The sequence below is a fragment of the Oncorhynchus nerka genome, linkage group LG2 (assembly GCF_034236695.1).
Source record: "Oncorhynchus nerka isolate Pitt River linkage group LG2, Oner_Uvic_2.0, whole genome shotgun sequence".
Taxonomy (NCBI): Eukaryota; Metazoa; Chordata; class Actinopteri; order Salmoniformes; family Salmonidae; genus Oncorhynchus; species Oncorhynchus nerka.
The window spans coordinates 35,958,537-35,975,402 of record NC_088397.1 but is presented as its reverse complement, the minus strand read 5'-3'; the positions used below and the strand labels follow the sequence as shown (position 1 = coordinate 35,975,402).

The 16,866-nt window shown below is 39.7% G+C and overlaps 2 protein-coding genes and 2 long non-coding RNA genes across 7 annotated transcripts; 1 reads left to right on the top strand and 3 right to left on the bottom strand.

Annotated features, from left to right (window-relative positions):
- The first annotated feature begins 661 nt into the window (after nucleotides 1-661).
- Nucleotides 662-5,377, top strand: LOC135572434 (gastrula zinc finger protein XlCGF8.2DB-like). Its single transcript, XM_065020360.1, is given in 3 exon segments — nucleotides 662-1,155; nucleotides 3,989-4,791; nucleotides 4,794-5,377. Coding segments are annotated over 3 exon segments (1,089 nt in total). The 5' UTR covers nucleotides 662-926; the 3' UTR covers nucleotides 4,851-5,377.
- On the bottom strand, nucleotides 4,804-11,014 carry LOC135572462 (uncharacterized). The gene is made up of 3 exons (XR_010464320.1): nucleotides 10,534-11,014; nucleotides 6,820-6,911; nucleotides 4,804-6,368 (listed from the first exon to the last, which is right to left on the bottom strand). It is a non-coding gene; the product is annotated as an uncharacterized LOC135572462 (long non-coding RNA).
- Nucleotides 11,015-13,559: 2,545 nt separating this feature from the next.
- LOC135572465 (uncharacterized) lies at nucleotides 13,560-14,226 on the bottom strand. Its single transcript, XR_010464325.1, has 3 exons — nucleotides 14,081-14,226; nucleotides 13,688-13,799; nucleotides 13,560-13,593 (listed from the first exon to the last, which is right to left on the bottom strand). It is a non-coding gene; the product is annotated as an uncharacterized LOC135572465 (long non-coding RNA).
- A 9-nt stretch (nucleotides 14,227-14,235) lies between these two features.
- On the bottom strand, nucleotides 14,236-16,557 carry LOC135572435 (uncharacterized). 4 transcript variants are annotated; one of them, XM_065020382.1, is made up of 9 exons: nucleotides 16,173-16,557; nucleotides 15,803-15,873; nucleotides 15,539-15,715; nucleotides 15,387-15,448; nucleotides 15,218-15,304; nucleotides 15,089-15,130; nucleotides 14,847-15,020; nucleotides 14,732-14,767; nucleotides 14,236-14,574 (listed from the first exon to the last, which is right to left on the bottom strand). In XM_065020382.1, the coding sequence occupies exons 1-8, from the start codon at nucleotides 16,328-16,330 to the stop codon at nucleotides 14,732-14,734; spliced, it is 807 nt and encodes a 268-aa protein (XP_064876454.1). In that variant the 5' UTR covers nucleotides 16,331-16,557; the 3' UTR covers nucleotides 14,236-14,574. The 4 variants fall into 4 exon arrangements, 3 of the variants coding, with proteins under 3 accessions (XP_064876454.1, XP_064876451.1, XP_064876445.1); XM_065020379.1 differs by having other exon boundaries at nucleotides 14,237-14,633; XR_010464297.1 differs by having other exon boundaries at nucleotides 14,237-14,633; nucleotides 14,732-15,020.
- Nucleotides 16,558-16,866: the final 309 nt, after the last annotated feature.

Here is a 16,866-nt window from a genome sequence, read left to right as displayed (position 1 = left end):
ACCTTGTGAAGACTTACAGAAAACGTTTGACCTCTGTCATTGCCAACAAAGGGTATATAACAAAGTATTGAGATAAACTTTTATTATTGACCAAATACTTATTTTCCACCATAATTTGCAAATTAATGAATTAAAAATCCTACAATGTGATTTTCTAGATTTTTTTTCTCATTTTGTCTGTCATAGTTGAAGTGTACCTATGATGAAAATTGCAGGCCTCTCTCATCTTTTTAAGTGGGAGAACTTGCACAATTGGTGGCTGACTAAATACTTTTTTTGTATAAATGATGTATTGTTACACCATATATACATCTACATGATGTATTGTTACACCAAGTAGGAGCAGTATAGACCTAGTCTGTTCATTATATACATCTACATGATGTATTGTTACACCATGTAGGAGCAGTATAGACCTACAGTAGCTAGCTACTTATTTAGATTTAGTATGACTTAAATGAATCTGCCTTAAATGTGCTGTAGTGAACATTTTTTATTCACACTAATCAATCAACACATTCCTGTCTTTGTATGTCTCAATATAATAGTATTATTTAATTAAATCCATTTAAAATAATCTTTGTCTGAAAATAAAATATGATCCTCAACTGCGTTTACCCTCCAGTCAGCAGACCGCGATGTGCGTCTTTCAGGCGACGCTGCCAGCATGACGTATAATCTAGTGGACGGTTCTTCAGAAACAGCTCGTCAACCACCTCTGTAGCTTGCTAGCCAACAAAGCCGAAAGATTCAAGCTATTTATACGCTTTCGGTGGATATTAGCTACTGTGTTTTAGACACACTTATGTTGTATCTACTTGTTAACCTATTTAATGTAATATTACCTTATTTTGTAATAGTCAGCTATAGCAGCTGGCTGGTTAAGTTAGCACTAGTCTTGTCGCTAATGATAAACATCACCGACCATGAGCTCCCTAAACTACTCCCCTCCTGTTAAAGTAGAGGAGGTCTGCTGGACGGAGAAAGAAGCTCTGGGGCTGAACATTGTTGTGAAAGAGGAAAAGGAAGAAGAGGATGTTACAGTAAAACAAGAAGAGAAAGACGTTTTTGGAATGAAGGATGAAGAGGGGGAGATTACTGTCACATTAGAGGATGACGAAGAAGAGAAGACTGGAGAACTGACCAGTAAATACAGTGAGTACTATCTTATAAAACAGGGGCACAAACTCTGCAGTTGTTGAACTAATGTGTGATTTTTAAAAGGGCGTTCTACACTTGAATATGTTTTTGTACTGTATGAATTGTTCATGATGTCCTCCAGTGATTTTTCACATTTTGCTGTTGAAAAGTGACATATAAATACAGTAAAGTATAAACACACTAAAAGGGAAACAAATAAATGTTTTGAGCAAAATAGTGTTTTTTTAAACAACTGGAAACAAGAAAGTGTGAGTGATGTCATAGTAAGGTATTCAAGGAGTTGGCTTGATGGGAAGTCGTGATGTCATCCAATAGGCGACTGATTTTCATGTGAATATTCATTATTCTTTTTAAAATCCTTCCTGTTCGGTCAAGTTGGTTGTTGATCATTACTAGAAAGCCATTTTCAAGTCTTACCATAGACTTTCAATACGATTTAAGTCCAAACTGTAACTAGGCCACCCAGGAACATTCAATGTCATCTTGGTAAGCTCCTCCAGTGTAGATTTGGCCTTGTGGTTTCGGTTATTTTCCTGTTAGTACTGTTTTTTTGTTTTCAGATCTCTGAAATGCACTCTACCTACATAACATTTAGTGTTCGCCTTATATTATGCTGGGAAAACAGTTTTCATGGACACAGAAATCCTAAATAATTTCAGAGTTTGCAAAATCCAATGGTTCTAACCGAGAGTCACCTTAACTTTATTGACAACACCCAAATGGATACTGTCATTAATGCGGTTCTTCAATAATTACACATAATATTTCATTCGGTAGCTATTTAGTTACAGTCACATGTTCAACTATCATCAGCTGATCCAGGAAATAATTTTCTGAATGAGAGTAACATGACAAACATCACGACATGCAACAACAACCAAAGTGCTTCTTCATTCATTACTCTGGTAAAGACAGTTATGCCGTGCTCCACGTTGGATCAAACATCCTTAACAAATTGATGTTTATAATGTGTTATTAACTGCTTGATTTACAGTAGCGTCTCGTTAATCTGTTTGCGCACAGAGATACTTAGCTCATAATGTGTAGAGAACGGTTCCTTGATGAATAGGCTATTGAACAACACACAGAGCTATTTTCCTTTATTCAGGACATTTAGAATGACAACACATCACAGAGTAATCTAGTGGGATTATTCACAAAATTATCTGGTGATCAGGTTATAAAATGTTGTGACAAAGACATTTTAGATTCCATGTTTCATCTGAAATATTAAATGATTTATAGTCCTTGGTCTATGGTGTTAGGTGAAGTTATGGGTCCTACAGTAGGTCTATGTTATTGTTATTGAAGTTATGGGTCCTACAGTAGGTGTGTGTTATTGTTAGGTGAAGTTAGGGGTCCTACAGTAGGTCTATGTTGTTAGGTGAAGTTATGGGCCAATTTGGCAAACACTTAGTTTACAAACCCTCATTGTCAGGCTGATGGAAAAGCTAGCCAATTACCATTTTACTGGTTGAAGTGTTTTTTAAGCATGAAGCAGTTGATTTGAGACAAACACAAACGTTACACAAAGCAGGAGATTCAAGCGAGCCTGACAATTAGAATCCGAAAGTAGCGTGAAATGCACTCATATTCAACCTGTAAATGGAGGCTATTTTTGCTGTCAGCCTATGAGACCTCCCCTGAGTTTTCCCCCACGGTGGTGAATTAGTAAATAGCGACACGACACAGAGCTTAAAATTAGTTTCCTTGAGTAGCACTCCTGATCTTGCTCTGATCTTGTGCTGTAATATTCAGAATACGTTGTGAAAAACTAAAATCTTCACTCACCATTTTTGCTCCAACCATATATACTACATCCATAACTAGTGGTTTCCTCATTACCAGATATACTACATCCATAACTAGTGGTTCCCTCATTACCAGATATACTACATCCATAACTAGTGGTTTCCTCATTACCGGATATACAACATCCATAACTAATGGTTTCTTCATTACCAGATATACTACATTCATAACTAGTGGTTTCCTCATTACCGGATATACAACATCCATAACTAGTGGTTTCCTCATTACCAGATATACTACATTCATAACTAGTGGTTTCCTCATTACCAGATATACTGCATCCATAACTAGTGGTTTCCTCATTACCAGATATACTATATCCATAACTAGTGGTTTCCTCATTACAAGATATACTACATCCATAACTAGTGGTTTCCTCATTACCAGATATACTACATCCATATCTAGTGGTTTCCTCATTACCAGATATACAACATCCATAACTAGTGGTTTCCCCATTACCAGATATACTACATCCATAACTAGTGGTTTCCTAATTACCATATATACTACATTCATAATTAGTGGTTTCCTCATTACCAGATATACTACATCCATAACTAGTGGTTTCCTAATTACCATATATACTACATTCATAATTAGTGGTTTCCTCATTACCAGATATACTACATCCATAACTTGCGGTTTCCTCATTAGCAGGGAGGAGTTTCTGCAACCAAATTGTGTGTGCTCCGCCCTCGTGCGCCCATTTTTAGCAAACACAGAAAGGGGCCAAAATTGGAGACCAAAAGTCATCTGGCACATTGCTTAGAGTTTCAGTAACTTTAATAACTTGTTTCTAGCCTCCAATCATTGATTTTACTACTAATGTGAAAACAATACAAAATTGTTGCTCACTTGACTGTTTTAAGACATTTGTCAAATAATTTAACAGACGTCAATTGTTGAACAACTTCATGGGTACGCTCTGGGCATCACCTTTTAACTCAAATAAACAGTGGATTTCTGCTGTTTTGAGCCTTTAACCATCTGTCTAACTTTGTTGTTCACACAGGAGAGAGACAGGACTATCGTGGATCCTCTGGGGATCCTCAACAACATCATGATGCTGACGAGGCAGAGAAGAGTCTCTCCAGATCAGAACACCTCAAGAAACACCTGCAGAGACCCACAGGGAAGAAATCTCACCACTGCTCTGACTGTGGGAAGAGTTATTCAAGATCAGATTCACTTAAACTACATAAGAGAATACACCAGCGAGTACACACAGGAGAGAAACCTCACCACTGTTTTGACTGTGGGAAGAGTTACTTAAAATCAGATTCACTTAAACTACACCTGAGAATACACACTGGAGAGAATCTTCACTGCTGCTCAGACTGTGGGAAGAGATTCACCTCTTCAGTAGACCTTAAAATACATCAGAGAATTCACACTGGAGAGAAACCTTTTGGCTGTGATCAATGTGGGAAGAGTTTTACTAAGCCAAGCAACTTGAAATCACACCAGCGAATACACACTGGAGAGAAACCTTATGGCTGTGACCAATGTGGGAAGAGTTTTACTCAGTCAAGCGGCCTGATATCACACCAGATAACACACACAGGAGAGAAACCATACAGCTGTACTCAATGTGGGAAGAGTTTTGCTACATCTGGCTATCTGAAGATACACCAGAGAATACACACAGGAGAGAAACCTTTTAGCTGTGATCAATGTGGGAAGAGTTTTGCTACATCTGTCTATCTGAAAATACACCAGAGAATACATACAGGAGAGAAACCTTATAGCTGTAATCAATGTGGGAAGAGTTTTACTCAGTCAAGCAGCCTGAAATCACACCAAAGAATACACAGGAGAGAAGTCCCATAACTGTAATCAATGTGGGAAGAGTTTTACTCGGTCAAACAGCCTGATATCACACCAGCGGACACACACATGAGAGAAACCTTATGGCTATGATCAATGTGACAAGAGATACTCTGATAAAATATATCTAATCAAACATCAGAAAATACATACATGAAGTTGTTTCACAATATCAATTAAATATTGTCACAATGTAGAATGTTTTAACATTGTAGTCTTGAGTATTTGAATGAATTTCACAATGTAGCACCCTAAATGTTTGCCCCCTGTTCATTTGATTTTAGCATGATATGGATTTTAGCCAAATCCAGGCTCTGAATTGAAAGAGTATTATTTATGTGATTTAACAAAAATGTCCTAACAAAAAAAAAGAGTTGTGTTACACTTACCACGTTGGTGACCCTCTTGAATCAAAATGCAACACTTCAAAATGTAGCCATCTGTTTACATCTATTACTATTTATGTAAATTAACAAAAAGTGACTAACAAAAAAAGAGCAGGTGTGATGTTGTTTGTATGATGTTGTCGTGTTTTGTTTATATAATAAAATATTTTCAGGTCTTTTTTCAATGACTTGATAAATTAATTTCAACGTACTTGTCGCCGATTCACATGGATGCAGTATAATACATTTTTATTAACATTCCTACATCACTCCAGTATTTCTTTACAACATTCAAATGCTAATTGTCTTTATTCCACGACTGAAGAAGTATGAATCAAATCACCTCATATTTCAAACATTCCGCCTGACAAAGATACATGTTTTATTATTCCATGCCTCACCATTCATTAAGTTAATTATTGCCAATACATATTAACAAAGCGGTGTATATTTGATTTTGATATTTCATATTTACAATTCATGTAACGTTTAATTTGACTTTAGTTTTTTGGGTTTCTTGATGGAGAACGTTAGAACAAATATTGGAGTAAAACAAGCTTATATTTTGTGTTGGATGTTGCATCCAATTGTTAATATTTTAATCAATGACATTTCCTTAAAATGCTCAGTCTTTCAGTTAAGGTTCTGTTTGTTTATGTACTAAATATATCAGTTAATTTTTTTCCTGTGAAGCCATGTCTGAAATGTACTATATAAATAAAGCTTGATTTGATCATATTGCAAAACAAATGAACCAATCAACACTCTTACTAAACCAATGAACAAATATGTGCAAAGGCATATCTTGGTCCATCTCAGACTGAATGTATACTGTTTTTCATGCTATCTTCTACCTTGTCAATATAGTGCATGGTCCATCTTAGTATGAAAAACAGTATCAATTTAGTATATCTTCCACTATGTCAATTTGGTGCATGGTATGTAAGTTTAGTATCACTTTTCAAAAATGTTGAAATGAACAATACATCACAGGATTCAACTACTGAAAACTGAAACAAACAAATGGATCAAACAGATCAATTCCACTTTTCAAGCCTGCTGAAGGCGTGGTGGAGTGGTAAAACACCACTCCCGGCTCTACCAGGGGCTTGAGGTGGTCTCCCACAGCTCTGCTTATGTCATGTTCTGTGGCCTTGCTGTTCCATTTCTTGACTGCCCCTGCAACACAGAAAGAAACACATTCAGTCATAGTATATAAAATACGCAAACTAATGGATATGAAGCATCTATGGCCTCAGTTACACCTGGTACCTAAATGTGACTTCTGTCATCCGATCACTCCAAGCTGCATTAGGTTCAGATCTACCAGGATGGGCCTTTGACATAGTCTGGATGCAGTCAGGCCACTCAATATAAAGAGGTGGGGTGAATGAGTGGGGAAAAGTACATTTGACACAAATTACCTTCATAATATCAAAGAACAAATGTGTGTCTGAGGGGAAATTAACTTTCATACAGCCAAAAGGGGTGAGAAATTACACCTATATCAGTGGATAAATTGCACTAATGTAAATAAACATAGATGATGGAACATATTCCCTTTTGTTTACGTGATGAACCGCTAAGGGGAGATAAATATTTACCATCCAAACCATGTGTGACCTCTCACCTCTCTGGCTGTAGAAGTGTTCTTCCTAACCAGTCCCTCAACAGCTCTCTGACTGAGCTCCACCCTCACTGGGTCCTCAGAGGAGAGGAAGGCTAAGGAGGGATGGAAGGATGAATGGATAAGTCAGTCAATAAAGTGTGGAGCTGCTGTCTGACAAAATCACAATTTTAGTAGTTCATTAAAGTAAATTAGGCTTTATGACTGCTGAATACCAACTATCAATCACTTAGATCATATATTTTTAGGTAGAGATACATCCTTGGGACGTCCCTAGCCCGTTGAAGTTGACATTTCAAATGGTTAAGTTAGGGGTTAAGGTTAGGGTTTAGGGTAGAGATGTCCCAAGGATCCCAGATATCATTGACCATCATGCATTCTTCTGTTTCTGTTACATAGCCGGTGTAAAATAAACAGTGGTGTAAAAAGTACCCAATTGTCATACTTGAGTAAAGAAAATATTTAAAATGCGCAATGGATTATGGTCATTGCAGTCTAAAAAATAGCATCTAATTTGGCCAATCTGTATGTGGGGTTGTTTGAGAAGAACGTAATTGTCAACACTAACGATCCATTCTAGCACCTCATCAGGCTCTGTAAATGTCTTCCTTTGATGACGTGTTCCTTCTATTCCAGAGGACAGCAGAGGAACTTCATCGATTCCACTAATTCATCAATACAAGCAGTGAACATCTGAAATTCACCCTCACCTTTGATGCCCATGAAACAAGTTACCCGATGGTTGGACGATACTTTTCTCGTCAATCATCTTAAATACTGGAAATCAACCAATCCTCCATTGTTAACGCAGTGGAAAGGTCAAATGCTTTATTATCTAAAAATGTAAAGTGAGTGGGCTACGGGGATAAATAAAATGGTTTAAAAGAGCAAATAAAATATATAAATGTTTTAAGTCCCATTGCAAAGTTCTATTTTTGGAGTTGTTACATAAAACAAATCAGAATTCAGAAGAATGATAAAGTCAGGTGTGAAGTAATATGGAGGACCAGCCTATTCCCTGTGATGTAAACTACAACAGAAATAACTTAAAATGTAGAACTTCATACTAAACAAATCATTTGCGCTCATGACTTGAGTGATTAAAGTAAATGTAGTAACATATTAACACATGTAATAACGCATTCACTGACTGTTGCCTGCCTGTGGCCAAAGCATGATAGAATAGCTTGCACACTGTGTCATAAACCTTCCCCTCCCCCTGTCCTTCTTTTAGATACTAACACTGGTACTACCCCGTACGGGGGACTGACTGAGATAACATATACACTGAACATAAACACTGAAATTCCTAAACATACACTCACCCCTTCGGATGGGCTCCAAAGACAAAGAACTCTGTCAAGAACCATTGGGATACGGACATCAGGCTGGAGGGGACTGTCTATCACCTACAAGCAACCTACCAGAAGCCAGGACTACCAGAATCTACCTACGTCATTCTATGTATAAATTCTCATGCACGCTTTGTCTTCGGCGCGCGTTCCCGCTGTCTCTCTCTCTCTGAGTCAAGTGTGAATGAGCCTGTGCACGCCTGAGCAATACTTTTCATTGTAATAAACAGCCTACATATATTTTATTCCACCGTGTCCTGGTTCATGACCGAGTCCAGTTCATCCAATCTTATCATCAACATAAACCAACGTTTTGGAAATACATAACACCATCTAACCAAAAATCAAAGAATGTTAGCTATATGCAGTTATCTTAGCCAGCTAACATCAGCTATTTAGCCAACTAGCTATTAGCCTAACCAGTGTAGCCAACCAGCACGGTTATGGTCAGCGAGACCAACTACCGGAGACCAGTTAGAACCCAACTAACAGTAAGCCAAGGTGGAAAAAGTTACAAAACTCCTGTAGTCTAATTCACAGAAAACATGCTGAAAAGTAGTGATGGGGAAACAAAGCTTCCTGAAGCATTGGCTCTTTCCAGCCAATTGTGTCAAAAAAAGGTTAATTACTCAAGGCTTTGAGCGACACAGAATTTCGAACAGCCACATTGTTATAGATGACATCCCCCACACGTAGCAGCGAAGCCATTGTGTCATATATTAAACCACTGGCCGTGTTCGAGCATAAAATCCATGTTGCTGTAACGGATGTGAAACGGCTAGCTTAGTTAGCGTTTCAATCGGTGACGTCACTTGCTCTGAGACCTTGAAGTAGTAGTTCCCCTTGATCTGCAAGGGCCACGGCTTTTGTGGAGCGATGGGTAACGATGCTTCGTGGGTGACTGTTGTTGATGTGTGCAGAGGGTCCCTGAATCGCGCCCGTGTATGGGCGAGGGGACGGTCTAAAGTTAAACTGTTACACTGCGTTGTGGGTAAACGGTGACTGGCTGACTGATTTATAAATAATAATAAGTAGTTATTTATGATGCAAGGTGATTTGTAAATTAGTCAGTCAGCTGCAATGTCGAACGAGACCAATTCCAAAACAATCAGGTGTTCGACGAAATGATTCTTCAGACGTCATTGATCACGTGCTAATGATAAAGTTACACTGCTTAGAATTATACCGCTTAGCGACTTCAGTACATGAGGAGGGCTGCTGGATGGAGAAAGAAGCTCTCGTGAAAGAGGAGGAGGAAGAGGAGGCTGTTACAATACAAAAACAAGTAGAGGTTGAGGCTGTTACCGTGAAAGAAGAAGAGAAAGACGTCTCCGTTAAATAAGAGGAAGACTCGTTCAGAGTTAAAGAGGACGACGACGACGTTTCAGTGAAAGAAGAGGAGGGGGAGGTGACTGTCACATCGAACAATGAAGAAGAGGAGGAAACTGGATATCCCAAACGCATCTTAACCTGTTATGGCTGCATCCCTTTGTTCTCAATTTCCACCTGAAGACATACCCAAATCGAACTGCCTGTAGCTCAGCCCCATAGGCTGAGATAAGATAATTTTGATGGATAACACAAGAGGGCAACTGTGGGTGTGCTAAGTTTCAGACTGATAACTTCAGGAATGGGTGAGCTACATGACATTTAGCATGAAGTCACCCAAGTGTCCCACACAAGTTGCCCAAATGTACCCAAGTGGCCGAATTGGTGAAATGACCTATAACTATATACAGCAGTGCAAATAACTATATACAACATATCAAAAAGCAATTCTAACATACACACACACAAAAAAAGTGTAAAAAAATGTTAGAAAATACATATAAAATAAAAAAAACAGTACACCCCTTGAAAGTCCCGGTCATAATATTTTGCTGCCTGTGCCATGTCCCATAGCAGTCTCTTTCTGATGTAAAGCAGAGGCAAACTGAACAAGTGGTGCATTTCATGCGACACAGAACACAACAACGCCTCCATGCTGTGCCCTTTTGGCCCTGAGGCACAGTCATGCCTGCAGTAATGAACTGTGGCATATGAACACCACTGGGGGCACAGGTAGAGCGGGCACCGGGGGCTCCCAGTCGGAGTCGCTATCACTGTGAAAAAAATATTTGTATTGTACGAGCCTTTTATCATCACATAAAATAAACAGATATGTATTGATTGTATAGAGCAGAGGGAACAGTCACTAAGGTGTTCCATTCAACTCCGGCCATTGTTGTATTATACACAAACACACCCAAACAAACCAACACACACACACACAAACTACACATTTCTTGCAAAAAAAATAATTTAATTTTTTATATATAATATATATATATATTTTTATATTTCATAAAACGGCATTAGCACTCACCCGTCCAGAAGTACGTCCTGTCCTTGCAGAAACAGCTCCTCAGTTCGTTTGAATCATAACACTCCAAGATTCCTCAAACAAAAAATCTGTCTCACTTTCACTTTAGAGTTTGACTTCGCTTTACATTAATTATTCGCCATGATATCTTCAATGAAATCGTTCAAACTACAACTTTCCGAAATACAGCTGCGCGTAAAAAGCCTTACAAGCAACTCATCTGATCGTCAAGGCGAGAATGGAGTTCTCTGCGCGTGCGATTACAACCAAGTAATTGTGGGCCAACCCCAAACCATTACATAGTGGCGTTTACCTCAGCTCATTGGCTATCTACCCAGCTAGATTTCAAGAAGATCAGTGGTCATTGGGCAGAAATATAGTCAATCAATGAAGCCTTGCTAACATTATTGGTGCGTTAGGTAGTCATTTATCGTTGTCTTCAAATCAGCTCACTTCGGTCAATACTACCCGCAAAAACAAACATCCCCAGGAATGCACTGAAACCCACCATGACTAGATAAACGATTGTTTACAGGGGTGAATCACGTTGAATGCTCCGTAAAAAAATTGATAGAGTTGGAATTCACGGAACAAACAGTTTACAAAATGTTTTGATTTAGGCTATAAAAATGGATTTTATCAGAGAAAACTGCACTTCATTTGATCAATGGGTCACTCAGGAAGATAAATAAGAGCAAGATATCAGAATGTAAGTCATAATTTTACCTTCAGATGTGAATGTGTAAAAACTGTCATGGCGGAAAATGTTTCTGTTCTTGATTGCTCTTCTCAAACAAAAGCATGTTACGAAGTTGTAATTTTAGTCATAACAGGGCGTCTGATAGTTCTAACGATGAACGGGCCCTGATTAACACTAGTAAGTACTGTCTTAAAAACAGAAGCACAAACTCTGCGGTTGTTGAACTGATGTGTGGTGTTAAAGGGGAAATTTGCAATTGCTACATCCATATTTTGACTTAAATGATTTATTTATAGGCATTGATTCTTGAAGAATATAGCGCATGCCTCATGAGCTTAGTTCAACTGTTTACCCCATGATAACCCCAAATAAACTTGTTTTACTCCAATGTTTAGAAACAATGTAAACCAACACTGTATAGCCTCATAACATGGTTAAAACTATAATGTTGATATCATGGATGGTCAGTCCTTGCATCCATAGGTCTGTCTATGAATTTGAGAGTAGTTACATTTCTCCAGCCCCATCATCTTATTACTAAAACAGTGGTGTAATTACAGCTTTGTTTATGGTTGAACTGCAGATTGGTTGATTGATTGTTGTGTGGCTTTTTTAAAGGGGCAACCTAGTTTTTAAACAAACAAAATGGCTGCCCAGAGTCCTGAGCTGTGTTAGAATACTCATACTAACCACACTATTTGTGATGTTAATAGAGCATATGGCATGTGTTATGTAAATATTCATACACATAGCTTATATATTATACAGCGCCAAACCGCCTGACTCAAGTCATCTTACTTACCCCTGCTAAAATAGGAACCAGCTCACTACCCCCCTAAAACTACCCCACTCAGCTCTGTTGTCTTACCACACCAGGGGCCTGTTGCACAAAACTAGGATAAGGGATTAAGCCAGGATATCTTGGTGATCCTGGCTCAATTGATCCGTAATCCGGTTGCACTAAAGATGGATAAGGGGCAGGAGGATATGTTATGGTATAAATTACCATGGAGATTTATTCTGTGGAGCTAGCCTGCTCCAGACCAGGCTAAATTCCAGGATCTATTTAATCTCATCCCTAATGTCAGTCAGCAGTCACCACAAATGGAAACCAATAGTTATTTCACTGCTCACTATACATTGTTATCACATAACTAGACCCACTGTTATTATTTAAACGTTTGTGATCATTAATTTCAATGATTTTGGATAAAAAATTATTTTTAGATGATGTTGCTATCATTAGATAATTTACAGTTTCCCATAGACTATAAGGCTATATATAAAATGATAGAATATTAGGGCCACAGAGGGGAAAAAAACAAGTCATAATATTGTAACCAGTTGTTTTAAAGGAGGACAGTTGTTAAAATGACAGATGTGGGGCATTTCGTGAAATTGTACTTCAGTATGGTTTCATAAACAAAGACATGCTGATGTGCCAGAATATTAAGTATCACATTGTCATAAGTATCAAAACTGTAAAAACAATATGTAGCTTTTCTGCAGAAAGAACCAGCCTCATAAATTTATGACTTTATCTTCAGTGTGGCCCTAGTACTCTGTCATATAAACAAATACACATTGTGTTTTTATATTCATATGGAATGTGTAACATTATGTTCCTTTATTGAATAAGGACAAAACAAAGCAGGTAAACCATCAGCTCCTTTCGAAACTGAAGTCACAGTGACTCTACAAGATGGAAAGCACAGAATCCAAGCATATTATACAAAATGATACATACACATTCAAAGGTCTGTATATAACACACCCTGCATGTCTGCACACTAAAATAAATGCAGGACAAATCCATACACATCAACTGAACAGACAAATGAATGGATGCAGTAGCCTCCCTGCAGCCTTGTATTACACACAGTATACCGCACAAACATCATAAGAGGCCAAATTCGTCAAAAAACGAACCCAAAAAAACCCAAATTCCTCTGCCACCGCAGGACATATTTAACCAAAATTGAAAGCACACATACTAACTAAAATAATTCAACACATATTGGTCCCTCAGCATTCGACCACTGTCGTCATCAGGGAAGATTGCCGGATTGTCCCAGTCCATGGCTGGTGGCACTCTGGGGGCCCTCTCCTTCCTCAGGCAGGCCACATTGTGGAGGACAGCACAAGCCACAGTAATATCACATGCCCTAACAGGGCTGACCCTTAATTTGTGAAGGCAGTGAAAGCGTGCCTTCAGGAGGCCAAAGGTCATTTCAACTCTGGCCCTGGTCCTGGCATGGGCATGGTTGTAGGCCTGCTGTGCTTCCTGGGGGTCTGTGAAAGGTGTCAGGAGAAAAGGCTGGCAGCCATACCCCTGTCTCCCAGCAACACACCAGAGAATTCACCTGTCAACACAAAATCTCATCATTACTACCTCATAAACACAGTGATATTCTTGACACAGCCATGATGGTTATAAATAGGGGTTGTGTGGCTTACCTTGTGATAGGCACTGATAGATTTCAGAGGCCCGAAAGATTCTGGAGTCATGGACTGAGCCAGGCCATTTTGCCACAACATTGCTGATCACACAGTCAGCATTGCAGACCATCTGAAATCATAAGATGAGGAATATTACACCAATCAATGCACATCACTGGCAATGCAGAGTGTTCGTCAATGGACAATATCAAAAAGTTATGTTCACCTGAACATTAATGCTGTGAAAGGATTTCCTATTCACAAAATCGGCCTCATGGGCACCTGAGGGGGCTTTTATCCTTATGTGTGTGCAGTCCACTGCACCAATGACATTGGGGAAACCTGTCACACAAAGTAATGAGTATCCTACTATGTGTTAACAGTTGTCCTGTAATTTGTAGATCCTCTTACCTGCAATCCTATAGAACTCCTCTTTGATGTCACAGAGTCTTCTGTGGCCAGGGAAGGAGATGAAGACATCTGCTAATGCTTTGATAGCCAGACACACACTCCTTATTGTGCGGCAAATTGTGGCCTTGTTCAGCTGTTCTGCATCCCCACTGAGTACAGGAAGGCTCCACTAGCAAAAAGCGCAAGGCCACACAAACCATTTGCTCCACACTCAGTGCATGGCTCCGTGCAGTGCGGTGCTTAATCCTGGGACCCAGTAGTCTGCATAGATACCTGATGCCATCTGCAGAAAACCTGTATCTTTCATATAGATGGTCATCAGGGAAGGCCAGTGGGTCCAACCGGTCCCTGAAGACCCTTTCTCGCCTGAAGGCTCTCCTCAGCACAAGTGCTTCTTCATCCACCACATCTCGCACGAATGGGCATGCCATTGTCAGAGCAGAAAGGAACACACAATTTTGGGCCTTCATATAGGCTAGTGGCCACACCTGGTGCTGGGGGGGTGGGCAAAAGAGGGCGATGCCTTATAACGATGACTTGGTTGTACTGATTGCTGGGAAAATAAAAAAAACCTTAGAAAGATGCCACCGTCCTGTGTGCTCACAATAAGAGCTCATATGTCATGGCTCACTTGACTTTACGAGAATATACCTAATTTTTATTTTGAGCTGTGTCATCTTCTTGGAGCTGGGGGAGGAAATAAAAATAATGATTAATACATTTGTGTTACAGTTAGCATACAGTGTACATTGAAGGCATATCTCACCTCCCTCGCAAGTTTTTTTATTTCAAGGTCCAGTTTCCTAATTGTCCTCTTTTTTATTTCGGACTCCAGTGCAAGATTTTCTATCTTTTTCTTCTTGTACTGAATGTCTATGTCTGCCAGTTCTATTTGGCGCCGGAGGTGGTTGCCATACAACTTTCTGATAGCTTGTGAGCTCTGTGAACACAATACAATTAGCGCAGCTGGAATTTGGCAGGATGTGGTGTCCTTTTATTAATACGCACTATGTTGCCAGGCTGGTTTTCCCACTGTATAGCATCTGGGTCCTGTAAAAGAAATTAGATTTTTTGATTTTGATGAGGACTCCTCACCATTGTAGAGTAAATAGTACTTTCACAGTCTTAACATGATACCTCATGCCTTCTGGAATCCAGAGAGATGGTCTCCTCCTCATCATCGTCTCCATCATGTGCTGTTGCTGCTGCACTGGGGCCTTCACCCTATCACATTTAATCGGATTCATATTGAAGCTAGTAGACAAGACATGCCAGGCCTACAGTATGCCTTTGATGGAGTACTCACTGGATCAGCATCGTCTGGTGCTTGTGCTGGTGGCTCTAACAGGAACACAGTGCTGCCAGGCACTGCAAGGCAATAGGTAAACCAAAGTCAGACAGTCCAAATTGATTCAATATGAATGTGGTTGTATCCCATGTAGAGATGGAAGGACATACCTTGAATGAAGCGGGTGGCATCTTGGGAGGAACCTATGCTCGTCTCTTTCCCCCCAGGGATCCCCTCTAAGACGGGCCTGCCTTTATTTAGCTCCAAGGCCATGTCCTCTGCTGGGGTAAGGTCAGCCTTTGGTGACCCACCACCCGTGCCTTGTCTGTGGGTATTCTTTTTCACTGCTAAAACAGTACAGACAATGTGTGAGCAGGCACCTTCTGGGTACAATATATGCTTGTGCTTTGTTAAATATTAGTCAGGGACCATACCATTCTGCAGAATGTTCTTGTATTTGATTTTGACCTGCTGCCATGTCCGTTTTGGCCCGTTCATGTTTAATCTACACACACACACACACACACACACACACACACACATTTAATGGAGTCACACTGCAAAAAATTACTTGGTATTTTTGTCTTGTTTTCAGTAAAAATATCAAAGAATGTATCATAGCTTTAAACAGTGTGATGGAGTTACTTTACACAATTTCACTCATATCTGCAGTGCATTTCAATTAAAAATTTAACCGTTTCATAATTACAGTACAACTGCATTTTTGGAGATGTGAATTAAATATTTGAATTGTAATTGTGATGTTTCAGCGGAGCGGTGAGTGTGTAATTGTGCACTACTTACGCATTCAGGCGGTCTGCAATACTTTGCCACGCTTTTTCTCTTTGCTTTATCACTGTGGCGGTGTTGCCTTTCTTCTTAATTATATCTTTTACCTCCTCGTATGCCTCCATGAGGATTTGTGCTTCCGACGGGGAAAAGTACGCGGCTCTAGTTGCCATGGTAAATCAGTTAATCTGTGATCTGTGGCGGGGTCTATTTGAGTGAGCCGTGAGCGCGCACCTATCCAGGATTGGTTTCACCTGGCTTAATGAATCCGTGTCTGCTCATCCTGGCTTGGTCTTTGTGCAACCAATTAAGCCTGGACGCACATGTTTTGGCTTCATTGAGCTCAGCTGAGTCATTTATCCCGGATGTCTTAATTCTACTTTTGTGCAACAGGCCCCAGGAAACAAAGACATTCCTTTGCAAGAACACATACACCCAGCCATAAAACGGACCCCCTCTGCTCTCCTGTATCAGATTTCCTGACACACAAATACCTTCTTGCATGAACACACACACCAGTCCAGGTCAAAGGGAGCTCAGAGAACAAGACTCTGCTATGCACCAATGGGGCCCGCTCTGGCTAGAGCAAGGCCCGCCTCCAACTCTTTGTGACCAGTCAGAAGACCAAAACGACAAGACTCCACCTACATTATTATATGTATAAAAATGAATGTAACCTTTGTATAAGGCCTCTTTTTCACCTGACCCC

Coding starts and splice junctions, on each gene's coding strand:
- LOC135572435 (XM_065020373.1), bottom strand. CDS start 16,330: ATGGCAACTAGAGCCGCGTACTTTTCCCCGTCGGAAGCACAAATCCTC. Junction 15,305..15,386: donor CACCAGACGATGCTGATCCA/GTGAGTACTCCA, acceptor TAAATGTGATAG/GGTGAAGGCCCCAGTGCAGC. Junction 15,021..15,088: donor AAAACCAGCCTGGCAACATA/GTGCGTATTAAT, acceptor TTGTGTTCACAG/AGCTCACAAGCTATCAGAAA.